This window comes from Dermacentor silvarum, chromosome 9 (genome assembly GCF_013339745.2).
Source record: "Dermacentor silvarum isolate Dsil-2018 chromosome 9, BIME_Dsil_1.4, whole genome shotgun sequence".
Taxonomy (NCBI): domain Eukaryota; kingdom Metazoa; phylum Arthropoda; class Arachnida; order Ixodida; family Ixodidae; genus Dermacentor; species Dermacentor silvarum.
Window position 1 is genome coordinate 128,751,198 of NC_051162.1, and position 19,406 is coordinate 128,770,603.

General features: G+C 45.6%; 1 protein-coding gene across 1 annotated transcript in view; it reads right to left on the reverse strand.

Moving 5' to 3' along the window:
- Positions 1-19,406, reverse strand: part of LOC119464287 (neuroendocrine convertase 2) — a 201,264-nt gene that overhangs the window by 33,118 nt on the left and 148,740 nt on the right. The window contains exons 4-5 of the mRNA XM_037725193.2: positions 6,098-6,206; positions 2,815-2,852 (exon numbers count right to left, since the gene is read on the reverse strand). Of these exons, the coding sequence (XP_037581121.1) occupies positions 2,815-2,852; positions 6,098-6,206 (147 nt within the window). The remainder of the gene's footprint in view (positions 1-2,814; positions 2,853-6,097; positions 6,207-19,406) is intronic.

Genomic DNA, 19,406 nt, shown 5'->3' on the forward strand with positions numbered 1-19,406 from the left:
ATTTAGGAGCTCAGATTCGGTATATGGCGAAATTGTCATGACAACCTATAGAAGTGGATAACGACGTCTATGCAAGAAGTAGGGCACGCTGTCCTTGAATGTGACAATTTTCGGTGATTTCTATTTAAAGGAGCAGCGATGACCTAAAAAAAAAAAGAAATCTGCTTCAGCAGTCGGTAAATATTCACTTTCTAATTTAAATGCAAGAAACCTCACCAAAAATGTGTTCACTGCATGTAAGGCACAGATATTTCTCTGTTCTCAATTTCAGTGGTAGAGCTTCTAAACAATTATGGCTGCAAGAAGAATGGTCGTTACACCCTGGCGTTATGCGACAGATTAACAGTTGCCACATATATATTTATTTGAGCTGCGGTGCGGTTATTATATGTACCTGCTATCATCCGATAGCACCTTACATGTACCTGTAGTCCGTGGCACTGAATAAAACACTATCGAGCCTTTTCCAATGCCTGTAAAGCCTTTGAGATTCGAGCAGGTACCACCGAGTGTACATGGAGGTGTTAGTTAATTGCTTATGTAACACCTGGATTGCCGCATTGCTCACGGAAGGGCATTCACACAACTAGACGTCACGCGTTTCAGATGTGTGTACAGTGTGCGAAGACACATATGGACATGAATATATATATATATATATATATATATATATATAAAGACAGAACACAAAAACAAAACGGAACGTCCAGGCAGAATACTATGAAAATTGCACCAGGTATTCAAAGGAGAACCTTATATGTCGTATGCCACCCAACGCAGTGATAGCTGGACGGCACGACGACGTCATGCCGTCATGCTAGGCTAGTTGTATCATAATGTACTGATAATGACTAATGACCGATTGTCTCCTTAGCTTGTTCCTAACCTCAGTCCTCGTCTTCATTCCGAGCTCATTAATATTTAACAGCGCAATGAGGAAGGTGCTTGCCGCAGATGCCGTGAATGCTGACTCAAGTACCCTTAAGAGTAAAACAAGAAAAGAATGTCAATGAACAGTGCGCCGTATGTTCGCGCGTTTGCGGTACCTCCCAAACGCTTACCACGCCTCGCCCTTGCTTACTGGATTGTTCTCTCGGCATTTTTTTTTGCTGCGAGGCACTCTCGTGTTGCACGTCGTGCGAGCGGATTTGTGCGGGATCGTTAATCAGAGCAGCAGCCATGGCGTGCCCTTAACGCGTTTTTGCCGCAGCCCGCACTTGCCTTTATACCGCACCCAGCTCGTTGTGTCTAATTACCCGGTGCACATTTCAGTGCCAGGCGCCACCGGAATGTGCTCCCTGTGCGTTGAACTTCTCTGTGGACACCGCAGTGTGCGATGTAGGCGATTACGGAAGCATGGAATGCCGCTTGGTATACTACACGATGCAGAACACGTGAGCTCGGCGCCTAAAGCCGGCGGATCCGCATATCTTCTGTCCACGTATTACTGCGCCAAGTAGTCCAGCAGAGTTTGCCAGCGCTTTTCTTGGGTGTCTTACAATGTTCGCCAGTGTTCAAGACAGTATACGTCGACTATATAGTTAAAAGCTTCGAGCCCGAGTAATGGAACTCATCTGGGGATACCATTCTGCACGGCGGCATTTCGAGCCAGTTAGAGAGGCCGTACCAGTACCCTTCGGCCAATCAGAGCTGACAAGAGGGCGAATTCGACAACATGGCGGAATTTCGCAACAACCAGAATATCACCCTCGTTTTGTCACAGCAGATATCGAATCAGCGTATCCTGCTACTTGCGACGGTTGGGCATACCCGTCGGCTTGGAGGACGTGTTTATTAAAAAAAGACACCTTACTCCACAGGCGATTAATACTATCAATCATATTAGTGCTTTGAACTAATTTGGCAGTAATGTCGAGTTCCGCTTCTCATTGCTGGGGATATAGAGGCAACCGACTGTTCTGGACTCCATTCAGAAGCCGGTGTTTTACCTTGATATATGTGTAACCATGACTTTGCCTTTTATTTATGTGCTACATGAACTTACATAATGTAAAGAAAGAAACACTCATTTCTTTGTTTGATAGCTTAGGCTGCAGTGATATTTACTTGCTGTAGTTGATTAAGATGATCCCCATGGAAGTAAAATAAATCAATGGGCAGACGTCGCTTAACTCTTGTACTTGCAATGGCAGACACTGATTTCGTCCTCTTTATATTCCTTGTCGCCAGCGTTTATTAAGACCGCAACACCTTGTTTTTCTTGAGGACTTTTAAAACCCGCTTTTCTAATTTCTTGAAATCATGCTATTTTCGTTAAGAAGCTAAAACAAACAACCGCAACCATTAGTCGCAACAATGAAACTTTTTTTAAATAAATAACATTATTGCGGGTTCACAAATTGCTAAGTTAAGGCACCTCTGCATTTCACGTGGCTATTTGAACAGGGAGGGTCCGGGCTTAAAGCTATACCTCTTAACAAAGCGGGACCGCTGTGCCTTAAGAGCTCCCAGCACACGCAGTAATGGAGGGAGCGAGTGATGAGAAGATAAAGAGAGCAGAAAAAAGCGCGAGAGACTACTCCTTGCGTGCACCAATCAGGCGAGATGCCAACGACGCACAAAGAACACATCGGGCGTCGAGCCTATACTTTTGCGACCCTCGGAAACAACGTGCGCCGACGTCCAAGCGTCTCGTTTATCTTTCCTTGGCGCTCAACGAGGCTCGTGCCTTTGCGGTGCCGAGTTAGCGCTTGTCTCCCTTAATTAACGAGGCCGGGGCAGCAGCGATTGCCCCCAGGGTTTTACCGTCGATAACGAGAGAGGCGGGCAGATAGAGAGGTGAAAGGCACTCACGTAATTGTCCCGAAGGTCCGGGTGCATATAGTCAACCCCTGGAGGTATAAAAGACAGGGCGTGAGGGAGGGTAGTTAGAAGAGAGAGACAAAAGGGGGAGGGGGGACATAAAGTGGGCGTGGCCGAACAGGAGGTTAGGGAATAGTAGGGAGCGAAAGGGCGCGCAAGGAAGAATACAGGTGCAAAAAGTAGGGAGGGGCAAACGCATACACAAAGGACGGAACGTGGAGAGGTAAATGTGTGATAGCGTACGTAGGGAAAATAAGGCGAAAGAGAAGAGGTCGTGGATAAACAGGGAAGCGAGAAGAGATAGGGAAAATAAGCAAAAAAGGGGGACAGGCGGGGACGTGGTATAAGGGGGCGGAAAACAGGATAATTAGGGATTGATAGAGACGCAAATGAGGTTTGGGATGAGAAAAAAATTTGAACAAGAGTTGGGGTGAAACATAGGGTTGTGGATGAAAATGGAGTAGACATTAGCAAGACAAAACAGACCGCGGGCGTAGGTGACCCGTAAGGGAAGCGTGTGTATTGGGGGCAGGATAGTAAGGAGACACGTATAGGTGGTGATAGGGAGACAAAGAAAGTAGGTGGGGGGCGAGCAGATAGATTGAAAGTGGGAAACACGAGGAGATGGCAGATAAGGGAGGTAAGAAATAATGGAGGAGAATGCAGGGACAACAGGTAAGCGGGTGCGAAGGGAGGTGAATGGAGAGGGAAAGAGAGAACACGAAACCATTGTTAGAGCAGCACAAAGAAACGTGTCTCCCATAGAGTTCGCTCCCTCGTGCTCCCGTAAGCTGCTTTCCCCCATTGTTCTAGGCTCGTAAAAAAAGACTGCCCCGTAGGCTGCAACAGCGCACGACGGGAACGGTGCCCTCGCGACAACGAGCTTATACGGACAACGCCGTCTTAAGAGCGATGCCCGCCGGCAAAATTGCGCTTTAGAGACGACAGCCGTCCGAGCACTCTTTCTTTAGTCTCCGGTTACTACGCCACGACGCCCGTAACTCGGAAAGATGAGGCGCTTATCTAATTGGTCCAAGCTCTCCCTCGGCTTTATTCGTAGCCCGAGGTGTACGCTTACAAGATTAGGAACGCCGGGAAATATTCGCTGCACTTTCACAATTTCGACGATTCGCGCGAGCGAAACACGCACAGATATATAAAAAAAAAAAAAAAAGGTAAAGGATATCTGGTCAGCCTTTGCTCCTTCGCATTTATCGCCTTCTACGTTTGCAGGGGTATATTTAGAGCCGCTTCTTATATGTTGGCAACGAAGCGTTGTGCTCGTCGTAATAAGGGTTAAGCGATTACGACTGGCGCACGGCCATATTAAGCCTGCTCGACGTTGCGTGCCGACTAAGCCGGAAAATAACAGTAAGGAGGCCAATCTAGAAACTCTTAAACGCATTTCAAATAAAGTACTCTATTATTAAAGCTTGGAACAAAACATTCCTTCGCGATGCTGTTCGGACCGTTGTGCTTAAGACGTCGGGCATGTTTTACAATGCAGTCATTATGAAACACAACAAGGGTCTGGTGAACAAAGAAGCTTAAATGCATCGCGTACGCGGTTTCGCAAGCGGTGTGAACGGCCCCGGCTTCTGTCTATATATAAGGCTTCTGTCTACACGTGCGCTCGCCAATCGAAGAAGGCCATTGTTACGAGCGAGTAGCTTTGTCAGTTCAGCCCTTCATTTGGCATGGTATTCCTGGTATTATGTAAACTATGTTTTCTAGAAACGAATGGCATCCTCGACAGATTGGACCGGGGCGCGCACGGGCGACGATGATTGGATGAAACAGTGCCCCGGAGCGCACCGGTGTGGTTTGTCGAGGATGCCATTAGAACCCTCCTCAATCACTCTTAATGACATGAAATCACCCGAAAGAAACTTGTACGCGAGTGTAAGCAATGCCAAGTCACAACATGAGTGAAGAGTGACTCCGAAGTCGTGCGGGGATGGCCAGTAGTATTACACTCAGGCGTCCATAGCTATCCTTACGGTATAAAAGATTTCAGACTGTTCAGTTAGGGGTTCATAGATGGTAATAGCATTTATTTTGAGAATTTGCCATGTGGTTTATGTGCATCGAATCGAAACTTTGTCTGCAAGTATTGCCATTATTATCCGGAAGAGCAAATTTGCGCTTAGCTTCGAGAAAACAATAGCGTTCACGAAGACACATAGTTTTAGTGACGCATACATTTGCGGATTCAGTTATTCCATATTCCAGCCTGCAAAGTGAAGCGCTGATAATCACGACTGAGCTCGCTCCATTATGGAGTAGGCAAGTGATTGACTCAAGCGCATCGATTAGATTGTTTTTAGTTGGCATGATTTATTCTGGACTTCGATGTTATTTGGACCGTAAGATAGGTATGGGAATTGATGACCGGAGCATGGCCTCGATGCAAGAAAAAAAAAAAAGAAACGACTAATAGAAGAGCAGTTTATGGCGGGCAATCAAGACACAAACGAAGACACGTGAATGTGTCGCTGTAACCCCTGTGAAGTAAAAATACAAAGCGCAGTATGAGCGACGCTATAGGACCGGGAACCAGACATCCATGGTTTTTTGTTCGTACAGGACAGTAATAGCATGGCCGAATTAATTTAAGCGAGTACAGTGAAGATGTAGAAAGAAAGTACCGATCCTTTCTGTCTGCCTGGGCCGTATTCTCGGGCGATTACTTTCGGCGATAGTATCGCTTTCGCGAGACTCAGCCCACAAGAAGCAATGAGCTTCTCTGTCGCCTATGCCCGACCCTCGTATGCGCATGCGTCCAGAGCCGATTCTCGCAAGATCTCGTCAACGTGGCACTTTCCGAAAGTGATCATCCAACAGTACGCCTCCAGGCTGTTCATCACTATTCCGTGCACCGATTCTTGAAAGTAATCCTTTCGCTGGATTTCTCAACAAATAAGATATTGCACTTGTACTTTCTCGTAAGGCGAGTGGTAATCGATAAGTCCTGAAGGGGGCAAGACAGCGCGAAAGGACGTGTTCACGTGTATGTACCTACACCCTCCAAAAATGATATGGGGCCAATGAAAGACTAATATGAGCGCAACGTTGTACCAATCACAGCCCAATATATACACTATATTATAGGCCCAGTGCATATCCCCTACATTGGCCTACTTCGGGTTCACATGGATTTATCTAGGGGTCACGTTGGGGCCTAAACGTTGTTCCCTCTGGTCGTGATAGTGCATATTGTATACCTGAAATGTCCAACAGAACTTGCGTGCGCGTGTACGTAAGCGCAACTTACCATCGTCCATAATGGCTGTAGTAACATTCTTGCCCGTAAATCCCTGAGCCCAGGCGGCTTCAACGTTCAGATCCAACCGCGGCTTGCCGCCGTTCTGGCCGACATTTTTCTGTGAAAAAAAAAAATAGACGCAATGGAAACACAAGGCATAGAATACATACTGTAGCGCCTAACATTACAGCGTGGCGCCAAACTATAGTGAATTAAGCCTAACAGAAATTGTACACGACATTCAATTGTATCTCAACAGAAAGTCTATAGAAGGCAACAACAACGCTATAGGAATACAACTTAATTTATATAACTTCTGGAAGAGAGTGTGATTTTAATGAGATACTGGAGATGGAGAGAGTGAGAAATAGAAGTGAAAATAGGAAAGCCGGAATGTTAACAAGAACGGAAAATCCGGTTTGCCGCCTTACACTGGAGAAAAGGGTAGGAGTAGCTAGAAAAGATAAGAAAATAGAGAAAGAGAGCACATATACGCGACTCGCACACTGTTACTGCACAGGAGCACGCGCAGTAGAATGAACCCAAATTCAGAAAAAAGGTGGTTTGTGCAGGTCTGTTGTCCTTAAAGGGGTCCTGAATCATCCCTCGGGCTTTGCGAAAAAAAAATGCCAATATCGGAAGTAGTGGCGTCTACGTGAACATCCAAAATCAAACTTGATCTGCCGCACCACGGTGTCGGTCAATAGGCGGAGCGTTGTGGGCACGCCCCGCTACGCCGGAGCCTTTGCAGTGCAAAGACATTGAAGAAGGAGCGGAAGCACCGCGAAGGGGTTGTTTGATTGCCAATAACTCCGCTTCTGCTAAACGCATTGGAGCACTTTCTGTGGCAAAGTATTTCTGAAATAGCTTATTTTAACTTCAAATGCACTTCTCCACTTCGGTAAAAAGTGGTTCAGGGTCCGTTTAAAAAGTGTAGCAGTTCCTGCGTCGCCTTCTGCTGCGGTGTCTTATGAGGTCGACATTCGAAAATGGCTCGCTCAGGTAACGTTCTGTGATCATATAGCGAGCTAGCGCAGTGGCGAGCGATCGTCTGCGTACACTGTAGTGAGGACAGTCGCACAGAAAGTGTTGAAGGGTCTCCTTGCGATCACTGCCATCACACCTAGCATAGTCAGCCATTCCGATGCGAGAAGAAAATACATTGTGAAGGCCATTCCTGGCCATGGCCGAGAAACCCAGGGCGAACTCGCGTCGGCAGAGGCCAGTTGGGATGCGTGGGCAGAGCGAACAGAGTCTAGATGCTGCATTCGGTTGTTTTGAAAACTTGGTGCGCATCCCACGGAGAACGCGATGTTTCGAGCAAGCACTCGAAGTTTTCGGTTCATTTCAGTTATCATCATCTTGAAGGCCCGAATGCACTATGCAAGGAGGCATCTATAGTGGAATCTGACCGTGATAACGGTATCGATTCCTCTTTGCTGCGCCCCAGAACAAAAATTTACTAATGAACTTTTTAATTAATTACTTTACGGCATATATTGCCATTTACGAATTGTGGCCGGCGGGATTGCAAGGCGTATTCACTTGGAACGACTTCGAAGGATCGCACGGGTTTCGACATATGCGCCGTGCCACTTTCAGTAAAAATGCACTGTTGTTCCACTTACTAATTTTAACAAACCGCCATTTTATGCATTGAAGCACAAAAGTAACCGGAACGCCCATGTGTTTCGTCGCACGCTTGGAGAGTGAATTTCGTGAAACTGGTGCCATACTGAAAATATGTTGCAAGTGGACACGCCCTGAGAACTCACCGCTAAAATTGCTAAATAGCAATATGTGTTGCAATGTAATTGAATAAAAAAGGTAATTAGTGATTTTTTTCATTAGTAGATTTATCATTTCGATTTCTTGTGCAAGTAATGTCCGCCGCTTTGAGTAATCCAGCTGAATGACTTGAGTTACGCTATCTGCCATAGGTGATATAAAAAAAAAGTATGAATTGGCTAAAGTTAAAAAAAAGACTTTTAGCGCAAGACCTTAAGATCGATTGCTAACATATAAACAAACAACAAAATAAAAATAAATCGTATCTACCAGATATGCGATATTGCTTTTATGCTGAATGTAGGCGCACAATAAGCATTGGGAGAAATGTCCCAAATCGAAGTTCACTAATAAAGTTCTAGACTGGCAGATCGTGAGAGTTGTCCGATATGAAATACTTCGAAAACAAAGTAAACAATGAAGCTATGCTGTTCCCCTTAATGACCGTGCGACCATTATCCTCGATAGCTGTCAGCGAAACAGGACGGCGATTAATATCCCTTAGGCACAGTTGCTTCTTCGTTCCTTTTTTTTTGCGCAATCAAATCGTAGGGCGTCACGCTGGTGGCGAATCGATGGCTCCTCGTAGAGGGACAACAATTCCTTAAGCCTCGTGACCAGAGTGCACAGGCTTGTTCCGAACCAACCGCGCCTAGAAAAAGACCATTAGCAGACGAGCAGGCTGTTTTGTGAATCAGAGTGCTTGGCCTTGAGCGGCAGCTGCTACCGTTCGTACCAAACTTGCCGAATACGATGGTTGAATTTTGTTCGGTTGGAGGGATGCACTAATGTTCCAGATGTCCAATACCAATCGTATAGTGTGTTCTCGTGGCAAGCAGGACGAAAAGGCCTAATACGAAGGATTGAAAGCGGACACAGCAATCACTATCAAGTGAGGTTTTTATTGAAATCAGAAAAATACATACGTGTTTAAGTTAGAGAGTTGGGCTGCTTGGAATTTAGAGAACGACATGTTCCAGCGCGTAAGAAAAAATGGAAAGAGGTGCAAAGACAAAATGACAACAGAAAAGCTATAGCGCTGGTTAACTAAATTGCAGAAAAAGGAAGCGAGAAAGCGCCCAGTGTACTATAGCAAACACGGACACGCGATTGTTGTATCTGTTACCTTATTTTTGTGTCACGTGCATGCTATATATTTCGTACGCTTCCGAAAATAAAAGTATGTAGTTGTAAGTCAACGCATGTGCGCGTGTCGTCTTCTCGTCCTCGTGATGTTCGCCCTGTTATTCGTTCAATATGTACTAGAAGGTGCAGCATTTAAGGCAGAGAGTTCGGCTAATTGTAATCCAGTGCTCTACCTTTTCTGTCGTCCATTTGTGTCTGTACTTCTTTTCATTTTTATTACGCGCTGGAACATGTCTTTATCCAAGTACTTACGCCCGAACAAACACCTGCCAAAAAAAAAAAAAGTAAAGGCAATTGTAAAAGGCAGCGAGGCATCACTTAATGGTGCGTCTCCAGATACTCTTACCTCGGAGGCATGCGATGCGACAGATAGTTGCGACAGATGGCATAGCAACATACATTTCATCCGACTTGTTTATAAAAAACGCTTCTTCAATCTTTCATGCCGCCTTGTATTCGTACCTATAAAATACTCTGGTAGCAGATACCACCGAGTCGACGTTTTTTTTGACACGTGCTTGTTCATATATATTTGTGTGATTTTAGTAAGAACCTCAGTTGATAGTCAGCGCTGTGTCCGTTTTCTATTCCTTCGTATTAAGTCTTTTCGTGCTGGTTACCTCACGGATGGAATACAAACTCACGCTCAGCAAACCATCCATTTGGAATAGTATGTTTCTTAAGACAATGTTCTTCTCTTTCAGTCCCTTCTCCCCCTTCCCCAGTGCAGGGTAGCCTACCGGGCTCAGCCTGGTTAACCTCCCTGCCTTTCCCTTATGACTTTTTTCTCTCTCACTCTCTTTAATACAATGTTCGGATTGTGATGGCCAAGTGCGCAGAATCAAATATTTATACCCAGAGAAATAATTCTTGAAGGTCGACTCAAAAGTAAAGCCGTGACTGGGGCCAGTTGGTTAGACATGTTCTTGGAAAAATGCACTGTTATGCACAGAGACAGAAATGGACAGAACTGCTCTGTCCAGTTCTGTCCATGTGCATAACAGCCCGTTTTTCCAAGACGACCGAAAAGGTTGCACTGTTATATCTACCCAACGAAAAAAATACTTAACCATTCATGCAACCGTACAATCTTGCACTAAGATAGCCGGGGAAGTGAACCCGCAGTGCAACCGCAAGTCAGAAAGGCGCAATTCCGACTCCTGTACTATGCCCCGTTCTTATGCCATACACCAAGTGAATAGCTGGTGCCTAACGCGGCCATTTTCTCTCCTCTGAGCCAATCAGAAAGGATGCAATCCCTCTTGGAGCCAATCAGACGACGCAGCGCGGCGGAATTTGGCAGTGGCGAACAGTCCAGCAGATTCAGGGCCGATTACCGCGATGGTTGAGCGACTGCAACACCTTTACGAGGGCGGCGTTTCGCGTACCCGAGCACAGATGGCGCTGCTGTGCGTCACTGGTGGTGATGACGCAATTATGACGTTTTAACGGAGGAAATGTTTCTCTTAGCAGTCCAGTACTTCCAGAACAGCAGCATCTGGGAATTGAGACCCAGGCGGTCTATACCTATACTCTTCGAGTTTAATCTAGCCGTTTCTGATGGCCCTCTACACAAATAAATAAATAAATAAATAAATAAATAAATAAATAAATAAATAAATAAATAAATAAATAAATAAATAAATAAATAGACGGACACACAGATAAACAGAAAAGATAGACAGAGAGAGAAAGAAAGAAAAAGAAAGAAAGAAAAAGGAAGATGACAGTGAACTAAGGCTCATATAAAAACATTATAGGCTGCAGCAAAACAAGCTGGAACGTTCCCAAGTGCCTGGCAACGACTGACGTCCATCGGCTAAGCCAGCGAGGATCGTCTTTGAATGGGCGAAAACGTGGTTAGCCGCGGAAGGCTCCTTCATATTGGCCTAGTTATAAACGAGCAGAGGCGACGCCGCAGGATGAACATGGAAAGAAAGAAAGAAAAAAAAAACGAAAAAGAGAAAAAAAAAGGGGAAAGCACGCCACATAGTGCAGACTCGCTGGGCCGACGCGGCGCAATCATATGACAACGGCAATCATATGGAACGGGAGGTAGGAGCGAAAAGCGGGTTTGCCGGCAGAGTTGCGTGCAAAGAAAGAAAAAGAAAACAAAAGAAGGAATGGTACGCGTGTGGGGAGGATGGCAGACAGCGAAGTGGTGAAGGACGTAGGCGCCGTCAGAATAATACTGTGCAGTAACACGGAACTTCGAGCTACAAGTACTGGCGAAGCATTCGCGCAATTGGCAAAGCTGACGCGTACGCTTTGAAAATCGCGATTGTTCAGCGCGTGCGCATGGGCCGATAGCGAAGCATCGTCGCGGTTCTGAAGCTTTTCGCCCATATTTTAAAGTTATATATTGTGCTAGAGAACAATTTGCAAAACCAAGCACCGGCCTGCGGTACTATCCGATGTACGGTTAGCGGAAACCGTTGACAGATGATCATTGAGGAAGGAAATAATCTCGTAAACTAGGAGGCTGAGCATTACATCATACAGGAAGCCTTCGGAAGCCATCTTTCTGTGCAGCCATCATCTCTTGCTTTTTTTTCCCTCTTAAAGAGTATGCTCAACACGTGACCCGGCGTTCTGCGGACTCTGTTCAAAGCGTTTCGTTTTAATCGACGCGCCGTTTTTCGGGTGCTTTGCCGACCACTCCGTGTACATTTTCTCCCGATATGCTCGGACAACTTCAGTCATTTATTGCAACTTATACGTCTATTGCCCTCTTTGCAATCACACCCGTTGCCGTTTCGGAAGAGCCTGCGCTGAGTGAGGGTATAGCCAACGCCACCTTGATAGCACAAGGCCTGCGCCCCCTGTTTTATGACGTCGTTCTACTGTGCCTGAAATTTCCATTGCCAAGGCCGGCGTGACGAAAGCGGTGGCTTCAAAATCACCGCGGCTTACTCTGGAGCATATCCATTAGATTCCTATGGCAGTCCGGCCAGTTAGCATGACGTCATCGATCGGAGTGCGCAGGCCTTGTGCTAGGCCCTAGGTGACGTTGGTATAGCGCGGTGGTTAGGGTGCCTCGATGCCCAGCGCCGCCGTCCAGGGTGGAGACAACCCCGCTGGCGCCGCCATATTGTGTCACACGAGCTAAGACTCAGCTACGCTTGCTTTCATAAAGTGTTACTCGCGGCGCGCTTCCAAGTGCTTTGCCTTGATGAGGATTTTTTTTATCGGTGTCCCACCTGCATATCTTTATAACCAATAGCCGTTAACTCGTCGAAGGTCGAAGACGTAAATGTATGGCGCCGGGAACATGCCCCAAGTTGCCTAATTCAATCACATTTAATATGCCGTGTGTATGTTTAAAATACGCACTATTTTTTTTTTTTTGCGCTTCGATGTTTGGTATATAAGGTTTGGACCCCCTGTGTGTGGAAGTTTTTCTTTTTCGCTGTTGTATTTTGGTTTACACGTCACGCCTCCTTTACCGTAGCCAGCCACTCGCGCACGGCGGTTAGTTTCCCTTGCGTTGCGCGTGCTCTTCGCGTTCGTTGCAATTATTTGACGATATCTACGCGCAATTTTGCTTGTTTTTTGCCCACAAAACTGTGTGCTGACAGGATTAAGCTGGTGTAAAAATAACTGCGATGTGAAAATAAGGTTTAGTTAGTGCTGTAGAGAAAAATGTAACGTAACTTGTCTGTGTCAATCTTGCGTAGTACACACAAGAAATCAAACGATGCACAAAATACATTTACTTATAATGTCTTGTACAATCAATCATGATAGAGATAGGTGCATGAAAAATATATGTACTATGTGGCGCCTGAAGGTTATGTTGAAAGACTAGATAAAAAACTTAATTCGCAAGGTAGGCTCGACGCACAATTCGGGATAGAGAGAGTTTTTTTTTTATTTATTCATTACATGGGGGGGGGGGGGGGTTCAAGTGAGTACATCAACCTTATTACACACAATATAAATCGAAAACAAGAATGCAAACAAGAAAACGCAACCGCGGGTAATATTAATCAAGATATCCAGCCAGAATACATACATCAGCTACCATCGAATACGTCGCATCAGCCAAACACATCGATGGCGAGTACAGAACATTTCATAAATAACCATTAGAACACTGATAACTACATTGAAAAAATAAACACTGCATACATATCACGTACAAAAACCGTAAATGAAACTAAGACAGTCAAATACAGATTAGCAATGTTTTTCACTTCGAAAATATAGTCCATGATGATGTAGGGCTGTTGACTTTAACAGACGGCGCCCATCCTGTCGATTTCCCTCGTACTGGTCCTCTTCAAAGTGTTTCTAAGTACAGGTAAAACAACAAAAGTGATTATTGATATGAAAAGTTGCCTTGTAAATACAGAGAACCCATTACAGTGCTTAAAAATAAATTTTAGCAGAAGCAATGCTGTATTACCTCGCTTCACACGTTTCGAAGAAATGCACAGGTTACAACTAACACCATGCATACCGTGCACAGGCATTTAAAGACCGTCACAGTACCCACTATGATCGGGAATGAGCACGAATGACCATCGGCTTACGATCACCACGCTACAAATATGTGCAAGTCTAAAAAATCAGCTATGTAACGTAACACCCTGAGGTCCGCAAGATATCTCCTGAGAAATCAGAGAAAATCACAATGTGTCGCTTACCACGTACAAAACAGCCGCTCTCCCCAGACGAAGCACTGCGTTCTTTAGTCCCAAATAACCAGTACCGAAAAAAGAAAAGAAAAAAAAAAAAAAAAACAAAGAAACAAGAGACACACACGATGTGTGCTTCCCGTGAAAAAGGAAAATAGGTGGCTTACGTGACGATTCGTAGCTAATGTAAGACTATTTCGCGGCTAAGCATCTTCGTCAGTCCTTAAAATAAGGGTACAGACTGCGCCCATCGAAACGAAAATAGCCTATGCGACGCGCGCTTGCAAACCATACGCTACTCAGACAGCATCGGTGCAGTGCTTACTTAGTTCGTGAGCGAACGTAGGTTCGCTCACGAACTAGGATCAGAGCGAGGATCGGAGAATACTTTCTTATTTAAATGAAAAACACGGTGCGGTAGTCTAAACATTCTTGACACTTACCTCGCAAATGCAGGAGTTATCCGTTGCCTTCCAGTGATCGCGCTTTACTTGGGCTTCCCATCTCTTCCGTCGCTCTGGGTCCCGGGGGAAGCGAAAACAACGCAGTGCTTTACACGTCGATCCGGCGCACTTGGGAACACAACAGCCCGTCATGTCGACACGATTCACTTGATAGCTTGTCAGTCATGCGGCTGAACACTGTCTAGCAAGTAGAAGCGTCCGCGAAGCATCCGCGCGCACTGTGCCTCGAACTCAGCACCGGCACCAAACAATCGCAACGGCTCGCTGTGACACAATATGGCGTCGCAGCGAGAAAGCGGCGGCGCGGGGGCGGTCAAAGGTTGGCACCACCCTGAACGGCGGCGCTGGCATCGAGGCACCCTAGCGGTGGTGGAAGGAGCTCAACCTCTCCGTGACGTGACCACGTGTCGGACCGACTTTTTCTGGCTTGAATTTGATATCGTGACGCTCCCTTCTATTTTTTTTCTTCCTTCCTGCAACGTCACACGCACACATTTCTTTAGAAACGAAAAGCTTTGTGAATTCGGCCTCTGATTTAGAACGTACCTCGAATGTATACGCATGCGAGAAGGGGCGTCTGCGTAAAGTTTCAGGGATTCGGGAGCCGGGCCTGCGGTCCTTACGAGAGCCCTTGCGTAAAGTTCATCATTGCAATCTGCCGATATAGTGCAAGGGCACTATATCGTCCCTTTTCTTTAGCAATGAGTGCGCCACAGACATATATATATATATAGTGTGAGTTGGCGCTGCATATGGATTGGCGTTACATTGCAGTGAAGTTGGCCTTTGATTTCACTACCAACAACATCCGGTGGTCGCAGCTATATACGGGAGCTTGCTGGCGTGAGTGGCTGGCTTTAAGACTTTTTTTTGTCCTTCAATACTCGCAGAAAGTCTAGGGTACGTTGTAGCACGCGCAGCCAAATAAACTAACACCGGCTAGCTCTATCCCTGAGCTCCCTTTTCTGCTTGGCTGTAATTTTCGCGCCTAATTAATTTAACTATGCGGTCGACCAACTTGTCCAACACCAGGCTCTTCTAAAGGCAGCCAATCTGCTCCTTCTCATACCCCGTGTAGCCGTTAACCGCACGTATGTAACCATAACCCTGCAGGCTGTGCTACCGATAGGTCTGATCTATATGGTCATTATCAGCCAATTTTTATGTCCACTGCAGGACGAAGGCCTCTTCCTCCGACCTCAAATTACCCCTGTCTTGCGCCAGCTTCATCATCCTAACTTCATCATCCCACCTAGTTTTATGTCGTCCTTTATGGTTACACATGGTAAATATAAAGTGAAAAATGGGCGAGTACAATTTTTACAACACCTGGCGTCCGTATGATTGTCCTTGGTTCCCTTATATGCTAAAGACACAGCTTACTTTAGCTATACTTCGACCACTTTGGATGAACGTAGGCCGGTCTCGCACAATAATGTCCTGCTGAGCAGGCAACTTTGGCCACATGCAGGGTACGTGCCGTTTCCTCAACGGATACAATTTGGGCCACTGCGTATGTGTCCTGATAACTTGCTGCGGGCTGCTGTTTGGCAGAGGAAGAGGAGAGCAAGGTCCCTGATTGGCCTGCCTGTGCGCGGGTGACGTCATGTATTAGAGGAGGAGGTGCTGAAGAAGACGAGTGCCTGGGGCGAGCACCGTATTATCATCAAACACCTCCTCGTCAAGCGCAGCCAGGATACTAAGAATAGCGGGGTTGCTACGGAGTCTCGACTAGTGTGCGGTGATTACAACAAAATATACTGCGTCGCTGAATAATTCGGCATATTGCGGTTGGCAGCGAGATAGCCACATCGTGTGTCTGCTGATGTGCCTGAGAGGTTTCGTGATTCACGGATGGCATGAAGTTATGCAGCAAATTGCTGAAGAAAGCTGTCATTGACGTTCAGTCATATTCGATGGTTTCTGCAAGATTTTAAAAATTTGAATTCTTTCCTCTCTCTCTTTGACTCACCCTCGCCCCTTGTAGGGTAGCAAATTGTACAAAGTCTAGGTATCTTCCCCCAGGACAATGGAGACTCTACTTGAAAAACAGCACTGGCATCGCGTGTACCCTTGCAAAAATCGTTATAAATTTTTTGTTATGTATGCCTATGGGCATTTTGTAGCATTTAATTGATTTTCTGTTGACATTCAATCGAACGACACGCATGACGTTTTCAAGGGCATGCTCTCTTCGTCCTGGTCCTTGTGCGCAGACTATTTAGTACTGACTCAGTGCTTAGTTCTAACAAAAGCGCCGTATTTATCCAACAAGACTTGCGCTTTCGTAGCAACTGCTTTGACACCAATAAACAATCTTTCTCGCGAGTGTGAAAGGATGGTTCTTATAGGAGAATGTGTCGACCGTATAGCTACAGCTTTCAACATACTGCACGCTTTTAGCGAAGCAGTTTACCCGAGTGTTGGACGGGGCAGAATGGAAGCACGCCCGCGGAGCAACGCCAGAAAAGTGGCTCAGCTGGGAACGGTGTTATTAGGGAGCCGCGGGAAACCAACCTGCGGTACACTCTGTGGGATGAAGGGAACCGTTGTGCGGTAAATGGTGGGCGGAAAAGTGTGCATCGTCGGCACAAATAAAGATGATGCGAGTCCATTTGCTGCTGCGGCAACAACCTGGTTCCCGTAAGCGGCTTAACGTCAGCAGTCGAACGTCGTTTCGGAAAAGCCGCAGAGGTTCGGGAAGAAAGGAGGTGCTTCTTGCTTACGCTGCAGCCGCTTTTCGCGCGGTATTTGCCGGTTTTTTTTTTGTACGTGTTTTTGCGAATGACACGAGGGGGAGGAAAAGGCGGGTTTGGGGGATAATGGCTGCGCTACGTGGAAGGTGGGGAAAAAAAAGGAATCGGAAATACGGTGGAAACGAGTGCACACGCACGTACACACATACGCGCGCGCACACACACATACACGCACAAAAACCCTGATGAAGACTCTCATGAAACCCCTAAACCCTTTGTAAACCCGGATGAAGAACAGTCCACCGGTCGAATCTGGCGCAATTGAACACTTGTCCTATTTATCTTGCAGCAGCGATCAAGTTCTTTTACACACACACACACACACACACACACACACACACACACACACACACACACACACACACACACACACACACACACACACACACACACACACACACACACACACACACACACACACACACACACACACACACACACACACACACACACACGCACGCACGCACGCACGCACGCACGCACGCACGCACGCACGCACGCACGCACGCACGCACGCACGCACGCACGCACACACGCACGCCCGCACGCACGCACGCGTGTACGCGCATACACGCACACACGCACACGCACACCAACACACACACACACACACACATATATATATATATATATATATATATATATATATATATATATATATATATATATACTCAATTGGCATATATATATATATATATATATATATATATATGCCAATTGAGTATTGGCGACAGGCGAACATTGGTTTATTACGTTTCGTTTGCATACAATCGCGCCATGTTAATTTTAGAAGTTGTGTGCAATTGAAAACAATGAACTGAAAGTGTTTTGAAAGTCATTATCCGACGATATGTATTGAGCGGTGTTGCAAATGGAAATAGAGTTGAGTAAAAGTTTGTTGAGAAGTTCTTAAGTTACATTTGACGCCGCACTTGTATGGTAGTTGCAAATGAGAGAACCAGTGCAAATTTAAATGTAGTAGGTCCTCTGTTTAAAAGCGGTTTGCTCTGGTGCTCGGATCATACTTGCCTCGAACACATATGCTTGCTAGTGCTATCGTAGAACAGCATGTAAAACATACATTTTGTAAAGTTATAGCAGAACACTTGTTCTGGTTTTCGCAGTTGGCTTAAAAAAAAGTTCGTACTATCACGTTATCATTGCCTCAGTAACGACTTTGTGCCCATGCCCACCCTGGGTGTCATATCTAATTCTGAGGCTGACTGCAAGAAATGTGCTCTAGCACGTGCATTGTAGTATTGTTCTTGAACCTGATAGTTGTCAGTGCTTACTAGTGAGTATTATTTAATCTTATGTTTGTTCATATTGTGTGTGTTGCATTGCGTGCGCGATAAGATGTAATCATTGTAAACGCGATCGTATCGAAATTTTTTACACGAACTGCGAAAGTTCGGCTAGAACATTTACAGTAGGCGTTTTGCTACATAATTTTCTACGAAAGCGCTTGTGAGCACAAAGTGAATACATGCCTGAGGCAAGTGTGCTCCGGACTGCAGGTGTGACCGGGCTATAAACGTAGAAGCTTATAGATGTAAATTTCCACAGGTCGTGTCATATACAACCACCATACATGTGCTGCGTCAATGGTACAGTAAGAACTCATGAACACAATATAGACAATATAGCACAACTCTTACTGCAATTTTCAACCACTCTCAGTACGATTGGCAGCGTAATTCAATGAACTTTCAATATACTGTCAATGTTGTGAGTCTCAGAAACGTGTTTTAGACAAATGGCTGTATTGTAGCAAGGCTACCAAAAGAACTGGCGGCGTCGGAACACGCAGCAGGTAAAAAGCGGGGAGTTTGCCTTGGAAACTGTCAAGAAAGCGTTCGACTGCTGAAAGCCGGAAAACTACTGGCGACCTTGAAAAGTAAACAGGGCGCCTAAGCCGCTTAGAGGCTTAGGATTGCCACTTACGAGAGTTCTTGCGAATTTCCGTGAACACTGGGGAGTAAACAATGTTTGCACACTGTTGCGAAGGACAGATATAAAGACTCAGACGAAGACACAAGGGCCTACAGAACTCTATTAGAAAATACCCATATTTCCCGTACCATAATCCTATATGATCATATAAATTACTATATACACACTTGCATACAGGATTTAATAGCATCATATAAAATTATGGATATTGGGCATACGCAATTTTTCAATAGCGCAGGGAGACAGAGCTTTAAGCTGTAGTTGGCGGTTTGTCTGCTTATAGCACATAATCCTTGCTTTCACTGTGGAAAAGTTAAGAAAAAAGCAACAGGAATGATTTTTCTTCGGCAACTACGTGTTACAAAAGCTCTGCAGAAATCGTCATCGACGTGTAGAATGCATTTTGCATGCGATGGTTTGATGTTCCTAGTTTTTTCCTGTCATTTAATTATCACGGTAATTTTTCAGCACTGGTGATTTCTTATGCAAAAATTTTCGGTGCGGAACTATTTTAGCATGAGTAGAAACTACTCATGTTTGTCACAGGTCATGCGCTGACTGCACTACGCAC